Below are 17,164 nucleotides of genomic sequence, written 5' to 3'. Positions count from 1 at the left end.
TGATATATCATCCTCACATGAGGAAAAGTCAATAGACATGCGTTCATACAAGGAAGAATGAAAGCGTGACACAGGTCTGCATCAAAATCAAAGAGGGCCACTTAATGGGACACATATAGAAGGCATGGACTGGGAGACCGTCATCGGACATCCCTTACTTCCAAAGGCTTCCTGATCCTTCTTAAAATTAATTAATCATTAATTAGTTAGAGTCTTAATTATTTACCTTTTTTAATTGTTTAAGAGTTTTAATTAATATAAAAGTCTTGATAGAGATGAGTCTATAGAAGCCTCGCTCTTATTAAGTTTCTTATTCTTGGTAGGACTCTTTATGAAGTTACAATTAGTTTAGGATTGGAGTCCAAGCCTCCACTCTATAAATAAAAGGCTAGAGTTCTCCTTTATGCATGAAATATAATTGATTGGTTTTTGACAACTCTCTCTAAGCATTCCTTTCCTCCGATGTTTTTTTCTCTCCTTCTTTCTACCCCCCCTCATGTTTCTCCCTCTTTTTTATGTGATTTACGTAAGACCAAACTTTCCTAGGTTAGTCCTTCAACAATTCCAAGGGCCCAAGCCCTTCTTGTACCCTTGTTTTACAACGAAGCATTCCTTACCTACAAAGCTAACATTGGAGCTTCGTCAGTCATGATTTTGCTGATCAGTCATCCTCCTAGCTTTGTTTCAGATATTTATACACTCTCTAGACCTCTATCATACCCTATGATTAGTTCCTAACCTTTCTTAAAGTCGCCTAAACCATCTAAATCAAGATTGTACCCAAAGAAACAACGTGGTCTTGTTATACGAGTTATTTTACCTTTTTTGATCTTCTGTATATACTCTCATCACAACTGAACATGTAGACCCCTTTAGGACCTCTTTAGACCTGTTACAAAACACTTGAAACTGATCACAACCTTAGTTAAGACTCAATCCATGTTTGGGACCCAAAAAATTGCACTTTATCGATTTGACATAATATTTAATTTTACCCATTTGATCATCCTAGCCAACCAATGACCTATTTTAGTGATCTCTAACCTTCAGTATCATATCCTAACTTTGACACACGTCCTTATGTGTTCAACAAACCCTTGGTTCAGTTCATGCCAGATTTGAACCAAAATTCTTTTTCGATTAGCCTTTAGAGTCATTTTTAGTCTACATAATTTTTCTATTTTCTTAGGTCATTTCTCATAACTACTTAAACCTTACACCACAGTTACCCTTAAACCTTTACCCCATATTGTCTAGCTAAGGTTGATATCCTCGGCACGTCCATCCCAACCTCAAAAGTCTAAGAACTACATATACGATCCTCTCGCTTCCATCAGACTCAGACTAGAGTACATGTTTATTGTTAGCCTGAGACTCTATTTTGGTCCAAGCTTCAAATCGATTAAACTAGATCTTGGGGAGGATGTAACCAAGTTATCAAACTCATGGCATACAACTTGAATGTCTTAAGGTGACCTGTCTAAACTAGGTGTGTAAAGCCCTTTTGTGCTAACATTTGAAAATTAAACCATTTCATCTTATAACTTGGTTAGGATGGATCAATTAGTTGTACATAACCAATTCCAACATTGAGTTCAATAGAACCGACTGTGCCATGTGAAAGTTGAAGATGAATGCAATGCTCGTGAATGATGATTTTGTCGTAGCAATCAAAGGTATTGCAAAAAAACCAATAGAGATGATGTTCATTTTAATAAGAAAAATCAAATAGCAATAGTAGATTTACTTATTGCACTTGATGATTCGATGTTGCTCAATGTGTTCGATCAAACTACTACTAAGGGTTTGCGGGACAAATTGAGAAACATCTATCAAAGAAAGTCTATGTCCAACAAGATTTTTCTCCATTGCCAAATCTATAACTTGAGGATGAAAGAGAGCTCCTCGTTGACTTGATTAGTCATTTGATCACCATAGAGGCTAAGATCGGAGAAGATGGAAATGTTGCATTGTTGTGTGATCAATGCCTAATTCATGGGATGGATTGATTATGAATATCGAAAATACTAAGGATCTCAACATGGATTTAGTTATATCCACATTGCTTCATTGCTTGCTGAAGAAAGTCACTGTAAATCAAGTACAAATTCATTTGCTTATGCGATGGTGGCAAGAGATAGATATATGGAACAAAATAGTGTGAGCGACCAATTCATGTCCAAATCGAATGATCACAAAAGCGCAAGGTGTTTGAAGAGTCAAAGGAAAGATCATATGAGTAGAGATTGTAAAACCCAAAAGAGAAGCTTGCCAAATCAAGAAAATCTCAATCCTAGTTCTAAAGATGCAAAATCAAGTTTGAAAGATTTTCAAGAAAATATAGCAGAGGAGAATGCTTCATCTAAAGATGAGTACCTCTTCATCATCATCGGTGATAGCCTAGAGCATGAGTGGATTATGGATTTTTGGTGCATCCTTCCATATGATTCAATGCATAGACTACTTCTACACATATCCACCATGCAACAAAAGCACCGTTTAGATGAAAAATCATAACTTGTATAAACTTATTGAAATTAGAGATGTCAGAATTAGGGATGGAGGCGGGGATGGGGCGGGGTGGGGAAAAGGGTACGTCCATCCCCGAACGGGGATAGATTTTATTAACCTTCGTCCCCGCCTCCATCCCCGTTTCATACCCTTCATCCCCAGTCCAAACGGGGCGAGGCGGGGCACCCGCTTTCCCCCGGTCCACTGCCATCCCTAGTCAGAATCAAGATGTTCAATAGCATTATAAGAATTCTTTAATGTGAGACATGTTTTCATGTTTACCGAAAAGTTTGTTGTATTTAGGAAAGCTTGAGGGAGGTGATTTTAGATTTTTTAGAGAAAGGAGCCAATTAAATATTGTCAAAGGAGCATTCATGGTTGCAAAAGGAGAGCTACATGGCAATCTGTATAGGTTGATAGATGATACTTTGATCAGTGACACTATTGTTGACAACACAGTGATGACATGACACAAACATTTGAATCACATGAGCGACTAAGGACTAAAGGTACTTCTTGATCAAAATTTTGATAAAGAAATTTATATGGGTAAACCTGAAGGCTTCCTCTTGTATTCTCTTTGACATAGTAAAAAAGTTCTCATTGTTGTCCCACGGACGTAGGCATGCATGCTGAACCACGTTAAACCTCGGTGTGTTTTCTTTGCCTTGTGTGATCGATCTCGATGTGCGTGTTTGTATTTATTTTCAACATTGTATCCAATTAATTATTAGATGGTTTCTACCCAATCTCTTCCCCTTGTTTTCTTTCTCCACAATCTTTTTCTTCCTTGTGTTTTCAATCGAACAACCTAATCACTCCACCAACCACATAACCAGGACAGCCATTTTTCCTAAGAAAAGAAACAAACAAGAACTAGGGCAGCCATTTCACACCTCTGCCAGGTAATTTTCTTACTTTATGCTTATTGATAATGGGCATCCTTTATTCGATTCATAAATGATTTCTTCTCTTCCCTCCTTCCTCGTGCAAAGAATTCATTTTTATTAATTTCATATTCAATTATTAACTACCTGCTAAGTAGATTACCACAAAATTATCCTTATTAAAAAAGCTGACTAAATAAACCAAGTCAACTATAGTGATGGTAAAGAAGGTCCTTTGGGCTATAATAAAAACCCCTTTCATATGGCACAATACTTATTCTTACTTTTTGGCATTGTCATGTGCAGTAATAAGCATAATTTAATTAGAATAGTTTACATAAAACTGCCTAGCATCTCGGCTATTTATAAAAAGCTGCTTCAAATTTTGGTTATTACATTTAACTGCTCACTGTATTCTGCTACATGCCACATGCCCCCACCTGACTTATTTTTATGTCATCTTAATTATGGTATTTTGTTAAACAAATCAATAATATTGAGACACCTTATCAAGCGAAGATCAACTAACCCTTTTTTTTTTTTTTATTAGGCCAAGAAAAAACTCCTCATCATCGACTACATATTGGCAGACACCTTATTGACAAAATCCTTGAGGTCCTCCCTACTTCATCTTGAGTATACCCACCTTCGATCTTACAGCAATCGACGCATAAAACTTCAAGGCTAGGAGCCCTGCCCCGAAGTCTATGCTACGCATTGGCTTGTGCATAAGGGCGGGGCGGGGGCCCGTTTCCCCTTAGTCTCTATAGTCATCCCTTAAAGGATTGGGGACGGGGACGGGGACGGGGAAAAGCTTAAGTTCATCCCCGCATGGGGATAGATTTTAACCTTCATTCCCGCCTCCATTCCCGTTTCATGCCCTTCATCCCCGGTCCAAACAAGGCAAGGCGGGGGAGGAGCCCCGTTGTCCCCCGGTCCACCGCCATCCCTAGTGGCAGCTAGGTCTGCCAGCATTGGCTTAAAAAGCTTTTTTTACCTCACTCACACGAAAAACAACCCTAAGGAGCTGTATCACAAGGACACGGGTATCAATCAACTTATGACACGAGTTTGAGATGTGAGTTCACAGATTTTTTTTGAAAAACAAGTCACAAAGATGCACATAGGTTGTCACCAGGTCGGGTTTGACCTGAACACGATCTGAACCAAAGCCTATAGAGTCTTGGTTTGATGATAAAAGGATGATGTCCAATTAGTAACCGGGCAGGGCCGGCTGGCCTCTTTAATATTTGAGGCCACCGCCTAGGGCCTCCCTTTTCCTTTCAAAATTTGCCATAAAATAATAAAAAATGAGAGAAAATGAAATAAAAATATTGAGTGCTCTAAATTTTGTAATGTTTTAATATTTAAAAAATAAAATAAAATGCATGGCTGTGAAAGGATCCTCCCCCAAGCAACCGAAAGTCCAAGTTGGACAAAACTACTTTCTTTCCATTTTTTTTTTATAAAAAAAATTGCACGGTCTTCAAGTTCATTGCCTCAAATTATTTAATGAAACAATATTTGTTTAGGCGTTAGCGTGCAAGTTTGTAGTCTTATGTTGCCAACCAGAGCAGATTTGACATCTTCACCGTTCATTGCATCATCCTACGACTTTATGCAATTTGTGGACGATGAGGATGTCAAATCACTTTCCTTAAAGTGATTTGGCATATCACTGATCTACTCTCATTGCCAAAGGTTTGGATTGAATCTCAAACCGACCCTGTCTGTTTAGCATTTACCCGGTAAAGAAAGCCATATCTTAATCTGACTACCAATAGGACCGATTAATTTCATTTCAATATTCTTGCATCAAAAAATGCAATCCATTATTTACTTGTAGTTGTGTATCCAAGTAGGGTATATACGTTAGTAGGATCAAGATTGGGATGCAAACAGTTTCGGATCCTATTTTTAATGGGCCTCCTATATATGAACCCAATTAGTAAATACGAAGGATATTAAGAATTTAAGAAAAAAAAAGTAGAACCCTTTTTAATAAATAATAAATTTTTTATGCACAATGAAAACAAAAAATTAGGGCTTCATTTGGAGTCTTTGCCTATAGCCTCAACTTCTCTTGAGCCACCCTTGTAACCGAGTCGGACACAAAGGTTCAGATTAGTATACGGATCTGGGTATAGTTTTTGAAATCTCATACCTGACCCGAGTTTTGATTAAGATCCATGTTTTTATCAATATAAAAAATAAAAAATATTATTTTACCAAGTATGTGCCGGTCTGGTTGGTGTAATCTTTATAGGACCCGCGCGCATATGGTTTTTCTTATAGCAAACCTCATAGGGCACGGAAACAGTACCTCAAAGTAAGATCTGGGTTTGGACTCACCTGAGTCGGAACCAGATCCAACCCGTCCGCACACCTAAATACACATCTTTTTAGTTTTTTTTCACTAATAAAAATCTTTCTTATTACTCAATTTGATGATATTGAAGTAGTGTATATACCTACATATTGTTGTCATGTTAACGTGTCATCGTGTCTGGCTTGTGACACCAGGGATACAGAGCATGTCCTTATGACATATCCAAGGAGGTGTAAATAAGAAGGGGATTCCTGGTGTGAGTGTGGAACATTCCTTCTAGCCCCAAAAGATGGTGTGTGTGTGTGTGTGGGTGGGGTGGGGGGGGGGGGGGGGGGTGGAAAAACCTGACACGACCCGCCAACCCGACCTGCCAACATGGGTTCGGGTTGGGCTTAAGCCAACCCGTTTAATAAACGGGTCGACCCACCTAACCCGTTTATTAAACGCGTTGGGTTCGGGTTGGGGGTATGCTAACCGGCCAACCCGGCTGACCCGTTTAATAAACGGGTTAGGCGGGCGGGTCAACCCGCCAACCTGACCCACGAACCTGAGAACCCGTTTACCTGAGCCAACCCATTTATTAAATGGGTTGGCGGGTCGTGTCGTGTTACCCGTTTATTAAACGGGCTGGGTTCGTGTTTGCCACAACCGACCCGTTTAATAAACGGGTCGGGTTTGGGTTGAGGTATGCTGACCCGCCAACCCGTCGGGTCGACCCGCCAACCCGTCGGGTCGACCCGCCAACCCGACAAGATTGCCACCCCTAGAGTGTGTGTGTGGGGGGAGGGAGAGGGGGGTGTCTTGTCAAAGGGAATAAGCAGGCAAAGTGTAATTATTAAAATTGGAAGCAATGGTTGGGATGAGGTTAACTCAAAGGAGGTGAAAGAATAAATAAAAGAAGGGTGCTAAGAAAAATAGAACACATACCCCTTTTTTAAAGGAGGAAAGATAGGCCCTTGTGTCAAACTTTCAGCCAATAGTGCTTCTCACACATTATTAAACTTTAGGTTTTTGTGCTCCTTAAATTGTGGGTAGTTTTTCAAAGATTGGGTATTCTAAATTAGTTAGAAGATACTCATAAATTATGAGTCAAATACCTTGTGTTTGACTCTCTCCCTCTCTCTCTCTCTAGGATGCAAACAGTTGGGTTCGGGTCAGATGTTGCTAATATTAGATCCAACTACATGACATGGGAGGCTTACAATTCAAAATCTTTGAGACCATCTTTTTGTTGTGAAGTGGGAGTGACAGACCTCAAGAGTTTTACCCGATGTTGTCACTATGAAATCGTTTGGCCAATGATTTAGCTGTATATTGGCCGATACCGAGATACTCGTGCATAGTTTTGTATGGGCCAGATTGCAACACTTGTTAAAACTATTAAAATAATATTAAATAATTAATTTATTGTATTTTTTATATTTATTAAAAATAACTGATTCATGGGTATGGGTGATGTATATTGATTTTCTGCCGATATGCAATGATATTGACAACATTGTTTTTACCAACCGAAGTTTTTTATTAATTTTCTTCTTCTTTGGGGTTTAGGGTTTTAGCCCTACCCGTTATACAACCTTACCATTGGGATTCTAACTAGCAACGTCCCAACAACACAAGGTGACTTGCACTAACAAGAAAAATATGAGTGACATAAGAGAGAGATGGGCCATAGGTAGGGCTGCAAAACAAAATTGAGCTGCTTGTGACTTGGCTCATAAAGAGCTCATTTGAACTCGTAAAACAGGTTTGACAAGCTGAACATGAAAAATAAGCACTTGGCCCGGCTCGACTTGTATAAACTATTAAAAAATACATTATATATATAAATATTTTAAATATATATATTTTTGTAATTCAATTTCTTCTAGCTCTAAAATCTATATTTTCATTTTCTTTTTTCATAATTTTAATACTTCCATGTATAAACCAATATATACTCTTTCTATAAAGATGCTAGCTCTAGCGACTCGTTTAGCACGAGCCAAGCTTGAAGACTTCAAGCTCGACTGGTTCAACTGGTTTACCAGTCCTACTCACGGGGTCCACCAGCCATCGGCAGTTACACTCTCCACACACATTTTCAACTTTTTTTTTTTTTAAGTTTTTATTAAAAACTTCATTCTGAAAAAAAAAGTTTTTAATAAAACCTTAAGAAAAAAACCGAAAAAAAAAAGAGAGAAGAAAAGTGAAAAAGAGGGAAGAATAAAAACCGAGCCCGGTTGGTGTATTAGGTGGGTGCGCAAGTCCGTCGAGGTGGGCCCCACGTACGGTTAAAGTCCGGCGCGAAACGTGGGCCGATGAATACGGAAAACCCAGTAGGCCCCACCACCCTCCTCGTTAGTTAAGTCCCTCCCCGAGTGCCCGTCCGCCGTCGATCCTCCAAACGTCGTCGAATCTCGGCCGCCTGTAACGGCACATCTTGCGATCGAAGCAAAGCGGTTTCTTCGGCCCCGCCCACCTTCCTTACATGACACCGCCCTTAAAAGTCAACGAATTTACGAACTTGTCCTACGGTTCCTGTATATGGCAACACGGTAAAGAAGGCGTTAGATAAGGCTATTTCAGTCAAGATCTCGATTCACTTTCTTGCATGAGGTTTGATTCCCACTTAATTACGAATTTGCCACGTTTTTTCTTATTTCCCATTCTATCCCTCCTCCTGAGCCCATAAGTACTCCCCTTCCGTTCCACCCTACCGCCCCAAACTCCCTCACTCCCCTTCCCTCAACCAAACCCTAACCGAGCGTTTTTCACGTTAAAAACACGATATTTAAAATGATGACCCTTCTCGCCTCCCTCTTCCTCCTCCTCCTCTCCACCTCCGTCGAGGCCAGGATCCCCGGCGTCTACACCGGCGGCCAGTGGCAGAACGCCCACGCCACCTTCTACGGTGGCAGCGACGCTTCCGGCACCATGGGTAATCCACTCCCCCGTTAAAAAAAAGAAACTCCTTCCTTTATAAACCCGTTAACAACTTGCTAAAAACGCGTTATTTTCGTTGTGCATGGCTCAGGCGGGGCGTGCGGCTTCGGCAACCTCTATAGCCAGGGCTACGGCGTAGAGACGGCGGCGCTCAGCACTGCGCTGTTCAACGACGGGCTGAGCTGCGGCGCCTGCTTCGAGATCAAGTGCGCCGACGACCCGCAGTGGTGCCACTCCGGCAGCCCGTCGATCTTTATCACGGCTACCAACTTCTGCCCGCCGAACTACGCGCTCCCGAGCGACAACGGCGGGTGGTGCAACCCTCCCCGACCCCACTTCGACCTCGCCATGCCCATGTTCCTCAAGATCGCGGAGTACCACGCCGGCATTGTCCCCGTCGCATACCGGAGGTTCGATTTCCCGACATCTCCCGTCTCTTCGTTTTCATAATGTCCGTCTTTCACGGGTTGTCATGCTCGGTCCCCTGTTGTGGTTTCTTTGAGTTCTTGGTTTGATTTGTCGCCGGAATTCCCAGTGTTGTTTTGGGTTTTTGCTGGAAAAGTTGCCGGAATGCGACGTGGGTTTTTGGGTACTGTGTGGTTGGATTGGGGAGCTCGCGGTCCCCTGTTTTGTTCCCAGAGTTTTTGCCGGATTCTGGGAGTTGGGTTTTTGGTGTAATGTGGCCTGGATTTGGGATATCGCCTTCCTGTTTTGTTCTCGGAGATGTTGCCGGAATTTGAGAGATGGATTTTTGTTTTATTGTGGGTTTGGTTGGGTTGGGCACTCGCTGTACCCTGTTTGTTGCTGGAGATTTGGACGGCCTTTGAGAGGTGGGTTTTTGGTGTAATGTTTGTGAGAGTCGATACTTCATGTTGGATCCTACGGTTTGGTGTGAAAGAGTGCTGTGATAACGAGCTTTGAGAAAGAACGCTCCCCTGTTTCGACGTCGCCGGAGTAAGAGGTGGGGTTTCGGTTTCCGGTAAGATTCTCTTCGGAAAATGAAGCAGGGTTCTTTGTTTTGATGGTTCTTGGGATGAGTTTTTGTTACTTTTTCTTCTATGTTGGAGTTTGTTTATATTTTTTGTAGTAATCTTCTTTCTCGATGGTGTTGGCCGGATTTTTCGCCGGAATATGACCGTCGAGGAGTCTATTTTAGTGCTTCACGAAGTGTGTTGTGTGCGTGCAGATATTGTATGTACGTACGGGAATGTCTTTGCTTTTTCTATGGAGTTTTGTTTTCTAACGATGTGAATCTTTTTTTAACATATTTTAATATTTTTTGTCATAAGAATATATTTTAATATTTCCCTTGAGGTTTCTAAAGTCTTCGAGCTTCCAACTGAACTTTTATTACAATGCCGATTTTCTGCCGATAAATCCGCGAAATTATGATCTACTTTATGTAACCACACATCTCGAGGAATGTCAAGATGGGTGTCTGTCAAACAGGTCGCTGCATGCCCACCATGCAACGATGCTGCATATAATGTAAATACAATCGGCAAGGTCTATGGTGCAGATGTGCTTACGAAATCAATGAGTGGTCAGTGTGGTTGTTTTGTTAAGATTGGGCTTTTAAATCATGTTTTTTTAGAGGTGATTAATTTTTTAAATCATGCAAACCTAGTGCATTTACAACCAACGATTTTTGAATAAGCAACAAAAAACTTGGACATTCCTTAGAATCAGGTGATTGAAAGTCGATCCCCAATAACTGGATCATGTAGATCACATCTATAGGATTAGATCCACTGGAAAAGCTCATGAATAATAAGAGATTTTCACATTTCAACTTTCACCTAACCCAAAGTTCTGTAAAATCACTCCTCACTCTGACTCTTAGGTATGGGTTCCTAGCAAATTGATCATGCATATAACACATTTACATGGTGAGAACCGCAAAAAAAAAAAAAGCAAAACCTATTTATTATATTTTATTTGGCACTGATGTATTACCCTATATATTGAGTAATGGGTAGGTGCTAAACCGTGTGCTAAATAGGTTTTTTTGGGTTTTTTTTCATTGTATTTTTAAATTCTAACTGTACAGATATGATGTATGCACTTGATTTTGTAGGAATCAGCTCTTCAAGGCTTTGATTTCAACACATGGGTGAGTTTTTTATAAAGTTTGAAAAATCAAAGGTCCAAAATCTTTGTAAAATTTTTAGGCCCAAGACATCATTTTTTCTTCCAAAACACATGATTCAGGTGTGGATTCTTAGTAAATCGATCATGCCCAACACATTTATAGGGCTGGAACCGCATAAAAAGCACGGGAGAAGCCTGGAAAACCATTTAGCACCAAATGGGTTTAGCTCTAATCGATTACTCTCTCTTAGACTCTCTCTCTCTCTCTCTCTCTATATATATATATATATATTTCTCAACTGCAACTATTACTTTATCTTCTTTTAAGAATTTTTACGTGCATTGTGCTAATTTTTTACTGTTGCTGCTGATCTTATTACAATATTATATGGACTGTTTATATAAACTGCATCCTGCACAAAGACCTGGTTTTTCTGGCTTACCCTACATGCCTATGATCGTTGTTTAGGCTGCTTAAAAACCGTCTTGTTTGTTTATGTAATTGTTCATGGTCATTTATTTGTTTGATGACTGTGGTGGTGGTGGATGATAACTGTCAGGGTGCCGTGCCGGAAGACGGGAGGGATCAGGTTCACCATCAACGGGTTCCGCTACTTCAACCTGGTGCTGATAACCAACGTGGCCGGGGCAGGGGACGTCATCAGGGTCAGCGTGAAGGGCTCCAACAGTGGGTGGATGCCCATGAGCCGGAACTGGGGCCAGAACTGGCAGTCCAATGCAGTCCTTGTGGGGCAGTCCCTCTCCTTTAGGGTCACCGGCAGCGACCGCAGGACCTCCACCTCCTGGAACATCGTCCCAGCCAATTGGCAGTTCGGCCAGACCTTCGTCGGCAAGAACTTCAGGGTCTGACCAGTTTAGGGCCCTTACCCGGGTTCCCCTCTTTTTAGGGAGAGAAAAATATGCCTAGAGAGAGAGAGAGAGAAAGAGGGGCTGGTAAGGAAAAAGAAAAAGAAAAAAAATGGTACCTTCTTTTTTATATGGTGCTTGATATTCTAGTGTTTTTTAGACAAGAAAAATAGTGAAAGTGAAAGTGAAAGGATTGGATTTTGTTAGAGAGGGGGAATGGTTTCAGTGGAAAGTGTTTGTGATAGTAGTGTTGAAGTCAAGTGAAGCTGAAGTGGCTGCGAAATCACGTAGCCCGCAGCACTCACCGGCGAAGTTTTCTTTAAGGGATTGTGTCTTATAGAATAGTGTTTTATGCTCTATTATGATGGTGATGATTATATATGTCAAGTATATATATATATATATATATATATATATATATACTATGGTGATTAATCGAACATTTGGTGCATGTTAGCTTGGTGACATTTGGTGTTTCTGTTGATCTTTTTTTGCCTTCGTTTTATGGTTGTGTCTTCGTTCTCATGTGCGAGCTCATTATTGAGAATGCTCACGACTTAGCATGAGCCTCATTGTCTCAGACTATACCGTGTTTGACTTGCTTAACCTAGTTTAATTAATTATAGGCCAAACTTCACATGGCAAAGAATTGGGACCTCGTTTGCTGAGGAAATGATCAGATGGGATAGGGTCGGAGTGTGCTGTGATGGTGTTTAGACCCTCTTGATGCTGTTGATCTCAAGATGAACGGCATCCAAAACTTGTATGAATGGGATGCCTGTCACTTGGATGAGCTCCACACTTTTTCCGATGTCATAATGGTTTAAAATGAATGGCACGCAATGGGCTTGTTCATTGTTTTGATGGATGGTGTTCGTTTCTAAGATGAACATTCAAGGAACCTCTGATGGTGTTCCTCGGAAAAGTTTGAATGCAACATTTCGGGCACTTTTGTGAGCGATTCTTTGATTTCCTTGGCTTCCTGAGATTGCAAATCACAATCACGAGGCTTTATCAAATTCAATGAAACATGAGAAAGTGTAAGTTGTGATTGTTAGTGTCACTAAAAATGCTTCTTGCTTGAATCCTGCAAGAGTTTCTCACAAGGCTGACCTTGGCTACCAACAATCACAGATTTTGGATTCTCAATTTTTGTTGTTCATGGCACCTGTAACCAAAGCAAATGTGCCTGAATGTTTCCCTTTAAGTTTTTTTTTTTTTTAAATTTTTAGAAAATTTTCAACCAACCAAGTGATGTGCCCCTCTGAAAAGTTTTGAAATTTTTAAATATTAGAAACCAAACTTTTTTGCCACCCCTTTTACGCAATTTTTTTTTGAAAAATTTCAACCCAGTAATGCCCCCAATTTGAAAAGTTTTGAAAATTTTAAATACTAGAAACCAAAATTCTTTTGCCCCCATTAAGCAAAATCCTGAATCCGCCACTGGGCGCGACGATTCAGGGCCGATACCGATACCTGTAACATTGATGACGGATGTTTGAATCCTGTTTTGGATTTATAACTGTTGCAGTCTGATCTTCCTCTCTTTGTGTGGCAGTTTAGGGAGCTTGCTTTACCGTAACAAGGGGTTTCACTCCAACGCGGTAGATTGTATATTCTCTTTCTTTTTTGGTCTTTTTCTGTTGTAGGCGATTGGACAGGTTGAACACGCTTTTCATTCAAGTTGCCCAACTCTTTTCCCGCGTTAGATTCTTTTGAGAATTGACAAAACTCTCACCTTCTCTGCTTTATTATTGGTATTCTTCCCGCCTTACCAGCAACCCTATGGGGAATAAAAGATTGGGTAGTAGCGTAGGAAAGGCTTGCATTCTAGAAAGGTACAAGTGAGTTGGGCCATAACTCAATGGTACAACATACTTAAAACAACACTAATTGACTAAGTATTTGTTGAGTCTGTGTCAAGCTAATCCAGCTCAAGTAATCAAAAAGTACTTGGGTTATATACACAGAGAAACCATCCCCAGGATCCGAGCCCTAGTCGCGCTGGCTTTGCCTGTCATACTTACTGTCATTGTCTTGGCAGCGTAAAACTCTGTGGGCTTAACCCTTGTCTCCAGAGAGAGCCTTGCTAGGCTTAGACATTAAGCAATAGATGTTGCAAGAGTTTTAGACTTTACATCTTTTTAGTGACTCATGGCCCAAAAGCCAAACTCTCCCAACTTGGCAAATTGTAACCTACAAAATACAAAACTTACAAAATGAAACATGCTATTTGATTTTTATGAATTTCTAGTATTTTTTCAATGTGATTTATATGATAGTTTTTATAGGAATCAATTCTTGAAATATTTGATTCCGATGCATGAATAGGTTTTTATAAGGTTTCAAAAATCAACAACCTACAATTTTCATAAATTTTCGAGGCTCCAAATACCATTTTTTTCATCCAAAATGCCTGATCCAAGTTTTGATTTCTACTAATCAATCATGTTGAACACATATATGGGGTCAGAATTTTAAAAAAATACCAGAAATCCACTATTATATTTCATTTAGTAGGTTTTGTATTTTTAAGGTAGCCCCTAAACAGTACCCTAACAACATCCTTTGGTTTTATTTTTAAGATAGTGATGTAGTCCACCATGACAAGTGGGCCACACTTTTTCAATTTTCACCAATTGGGTAATCTTCTTGGAATTAGGTTCTTTGTGGCATATTCGTGAATATCAATATTTGCCACAACCCCAGTTGACTTCCTTGGACCTAAACCCTAACCCTAACCCTAACCCTAACCCTAACCCTAGGGCAACTGTTTACAAAAAGGCCTAAATTTAGCAAAGGAAAGTGGGGTGGAATCCTTATAAAGAAAGAAGCAAGCAAAACAGTGTTTGTTCGTTATGGATGATGGGTACCATGAGACGGGTCGCACTCAACTGCCCTCTTGCTCAAGTAACAAAACGTTAACGCCTCTTAAATGACCCTCAAAAAACGTAAAGAGGAGCAATTAAGGCTGCAACAGGAGGGGATGTTGTCCACTTCCCCCCCCCCCTTGCCACATTCCTGCTTTCAAAATTCCATAAATCATGCCTTAACTCTGAGAGAGAGAGAGAGAGAGAGAGAGAGAGAGAGAGAGAGAGAAGGGTAGGTCTGCTCTGTTTAGTTGTGCACACTGAGTGGATCAATATTAGACACTATTTTCCAGCAATTTGACAATAAGGATGTGTCTGGCATATATATACTGTCTCTCTCTCATATATATATATATATATATATGCTCTCTCTCCTATATATACAAGAGAGAGAGAGAGAGAGAGAGAGAGAGAGAGAGAGAGAGAGAGAGAGGTGTGCTCTGTTTAGTAGTGCACACACTGAGTGCATCAATAGTAGACACTATTTTCGGCAATTTGACAATAGGAATGTGTCTGGAATATACAAGAGAGAGAGAGAGAGAGAGAGAGAGAGAGAGAGAGAGAGAGAGGTGTGCTCTGTTTAGTAGTGCACACACTGAGTGCATCAATATTAGACACTATTTTCGGCAATTTGACAATAAGAATGTGTCTGGAATATACAAGAGAGAGAGAGAGAGAGGTGTGCTCTGTTTAGTAGTGCACACACTGAGTGCATCAATATTAGACACTATTTTCGGCAATTTGACAATAAGAATGTGTCTGGAATATACAAGAGAGAGAGAGAGAGAGAGAGAGAGAGAGAGAGAGGTGTGCTCTGTTTAGTAGTGCACACACTGAGTGCATCAATATTAGACACTATTTTCGGCAATTTGACAATAAGAATGTGTCTGGAATATACAAGAGAGAGAGAGAGAGAGAGAGAGAGAGAGAGAGAGAGAGAGGTGTGCTCTGTTTAGTGGTGCACACACTGAGTGCATCAATATTAGACACTATTTTCGGCAATTTGACAATAAGAATGTGTCTGGCATATTCTATTTAGTAAGAACCGGTTCCAACGAAAAAAATAAATAAATATAATTTTATGTTGTCGAGTAAAAAATTATATAAAACCTTTGCTTTTTCAGCCCTTAAAACACCATCTTAAGTGTCTTAAGTGAGATGATTAAAAAAGCCGGTCTCTACTATTTTGACTATGTAAATCGCACTTGTACGGTTAAAATTTCAAAATATATACAATAGTGAAAAAATGAAGTTCCCTTGTGCTCATGAATAAATTCATCAATACCCCCCTCTCTCTCTCTCTCTTTTGTGCAATCCAAAATTTCACGCGGTTTGGACAAAATTTTGTTCAAAGATAGTAGGGGGAAGAATGAGGGAAATACCGCGTAGAAATCCCGTGGGATGGCAGCTTTTGTCGCTTACCCCCAAGTGACTGACAGCCTTGTGGTGGTGGTGGTGGTGGTGGTGGTTAGGGGCAATGTTGTCAGTATCGGTGGGTATCGGCAAAAAATCGATACCATACTAACCTGAATCGGCTATTTTTTAATAAATGTAAAAAATGGGTAAAATTGTTTTTTTAATATTTTTAATATTATTTTAATGGTTTTAATGTGTCACGTTCTGATTGACATGAAATATTTTTTTAATTAATTTTTAGTCGATTCAGAAAGATTCACTTCAGAATCGGTATCTGCCGATTCACCTGAATCGTTGGCTGAACCATTTTAGCGATACTGACAACATTGGTTAGGGGTGTCAATCTGGTCGAGTTGGTTTGGACCCAGGTGGAATCAGACCCAAATCTGATTTGGGATGATGGTACCGGCTGGGTACCACAGTCTAATCAGATCTCCCATAAAGCCATACATGGATCTTATAAGGATTACATGAACTAGACTCGGACCATACCTGATAAAATAATGTTTTCTCTTATCATTTTACATTGAAAATTTGCGGATCTTAATTGGAACTCAGGTCGGACCCGGATCTGGTATGAAATTTCACAAACTATGCCAGGCTCCATATATTAATCGGACCCTTCAGGTCCAACCTAGATTCTAATGGGGCCTTCTTATTTATCACCAAACCCTGACCCTATAGGGTTTGTTACAGGTCAGGTTCGGGTCAAACCTGGGAATGTATAAATGGGTCGGACTCAAGTCAGATCTAGGTATTACCAAGTCTGGTTTAATTGGATTCGGGTGGGATGTCGGGTTACATCCAACCTGTTGACATCCTTAGCATTATAACGTGATATTTTTGAAAATTTCACAAATATGAAGGGATTTTCGAGAATCACGTGATTTTATTGAGAGATTTACAAAAACCAATTCAACCTTAAAAAAATGTAATATATTCAAAATATCACTTAATTTGAAAGTATCATGTTTTTATCCTGCTGTTATTAATGTGATGTTTATATTTTTAATATTTTCTATATTTTTCATATTCACTTGTTTATTTTCAAATTTAAACAGACTTTTTCCCGGGACCTTTTCTAAAAAAAAAAACAATTTTTTTTAAAATTATCAAATCCCAATAACGAGATCTGTGACTGTGGTATAGTTACCCTGACCCGTGACCAAAGAAGACTGCTTGATGGTATATATACACTCCATTTCATGTTTGAATTATTCCATGGTCCAAATGTTTGAAACATTTCTGTCTCTTAATTCCCATACCCT

At 39.9% G+C, this 17,164-nt stretch overlaps 1 protein-coding gene across 1 annotated transcript; it reads left to right on the top strand.

The window, feature by feature from the left end:
* The first annotated feature begins 8,447 nt into the window (after positions 1-8,447).
* LOC149821332 (expansin-A4-like) lies at positions 8,448-12,074 on the top strand. Its single transcript, XM_089982548.1, has 3 exons — positions 8,448-8,647; positions 8,744-9,062; positions 11,304-12,074. Exons 1-3 carry the CDS (start codon positions 8,506-8,508, stop codon positions 11,611-11,613), a joined length of 771 nt encoding a protein of 256 aa, XP_089838674.1. The 5' UTR covers positions 8,448-8,505; the 3' UTR covers positions 11,614-12,074.
* Positions 12,075-17,164: the final 5,090 nt, after the last annotated feature.

The sequence above is a fragment of the Nuphar pumila genome, chromosome 12 (genome assembly GCF_984573655.1).
Source record: "Nuphar pumila chromosome 12, dmNupPumi1.hap1.1, whole genome shotgun sequence".
Lineage (NCBI taxonomy): Eukaryota > Viridiplantae > Streptophyta > Magnoliopsida > Nymphaeales > Nymphaeaceae > Nuphar > Nuphar pumila.
This window is presented reverse-complemented; position numbering and strand designations above follow the sequence as displayed.

Coding starts and splice junctions, on each gene's coding strand:
- LOC149821332 (XM_089982548.1), top strand. CDS start 8,506: ATGATGACCCTTCTCGCCTCCCTCTTCCTCCTCCTCCTCTCCACCTCC. Junction 8,648..8,743: donor CGACGCTTCCGGCACCATGG/GTAATCCACTCC, acceptor TGCATGGCTCAG/GCGGGGCGTGCGGCTTCGGC. Junction 9,063..11,303: donor GTCCCCGTCGCATACCGGAG/GTTCGATTTCCC, acceptor GATAACTGTCAG/GGTGCCGTGCCGGAAGACGG.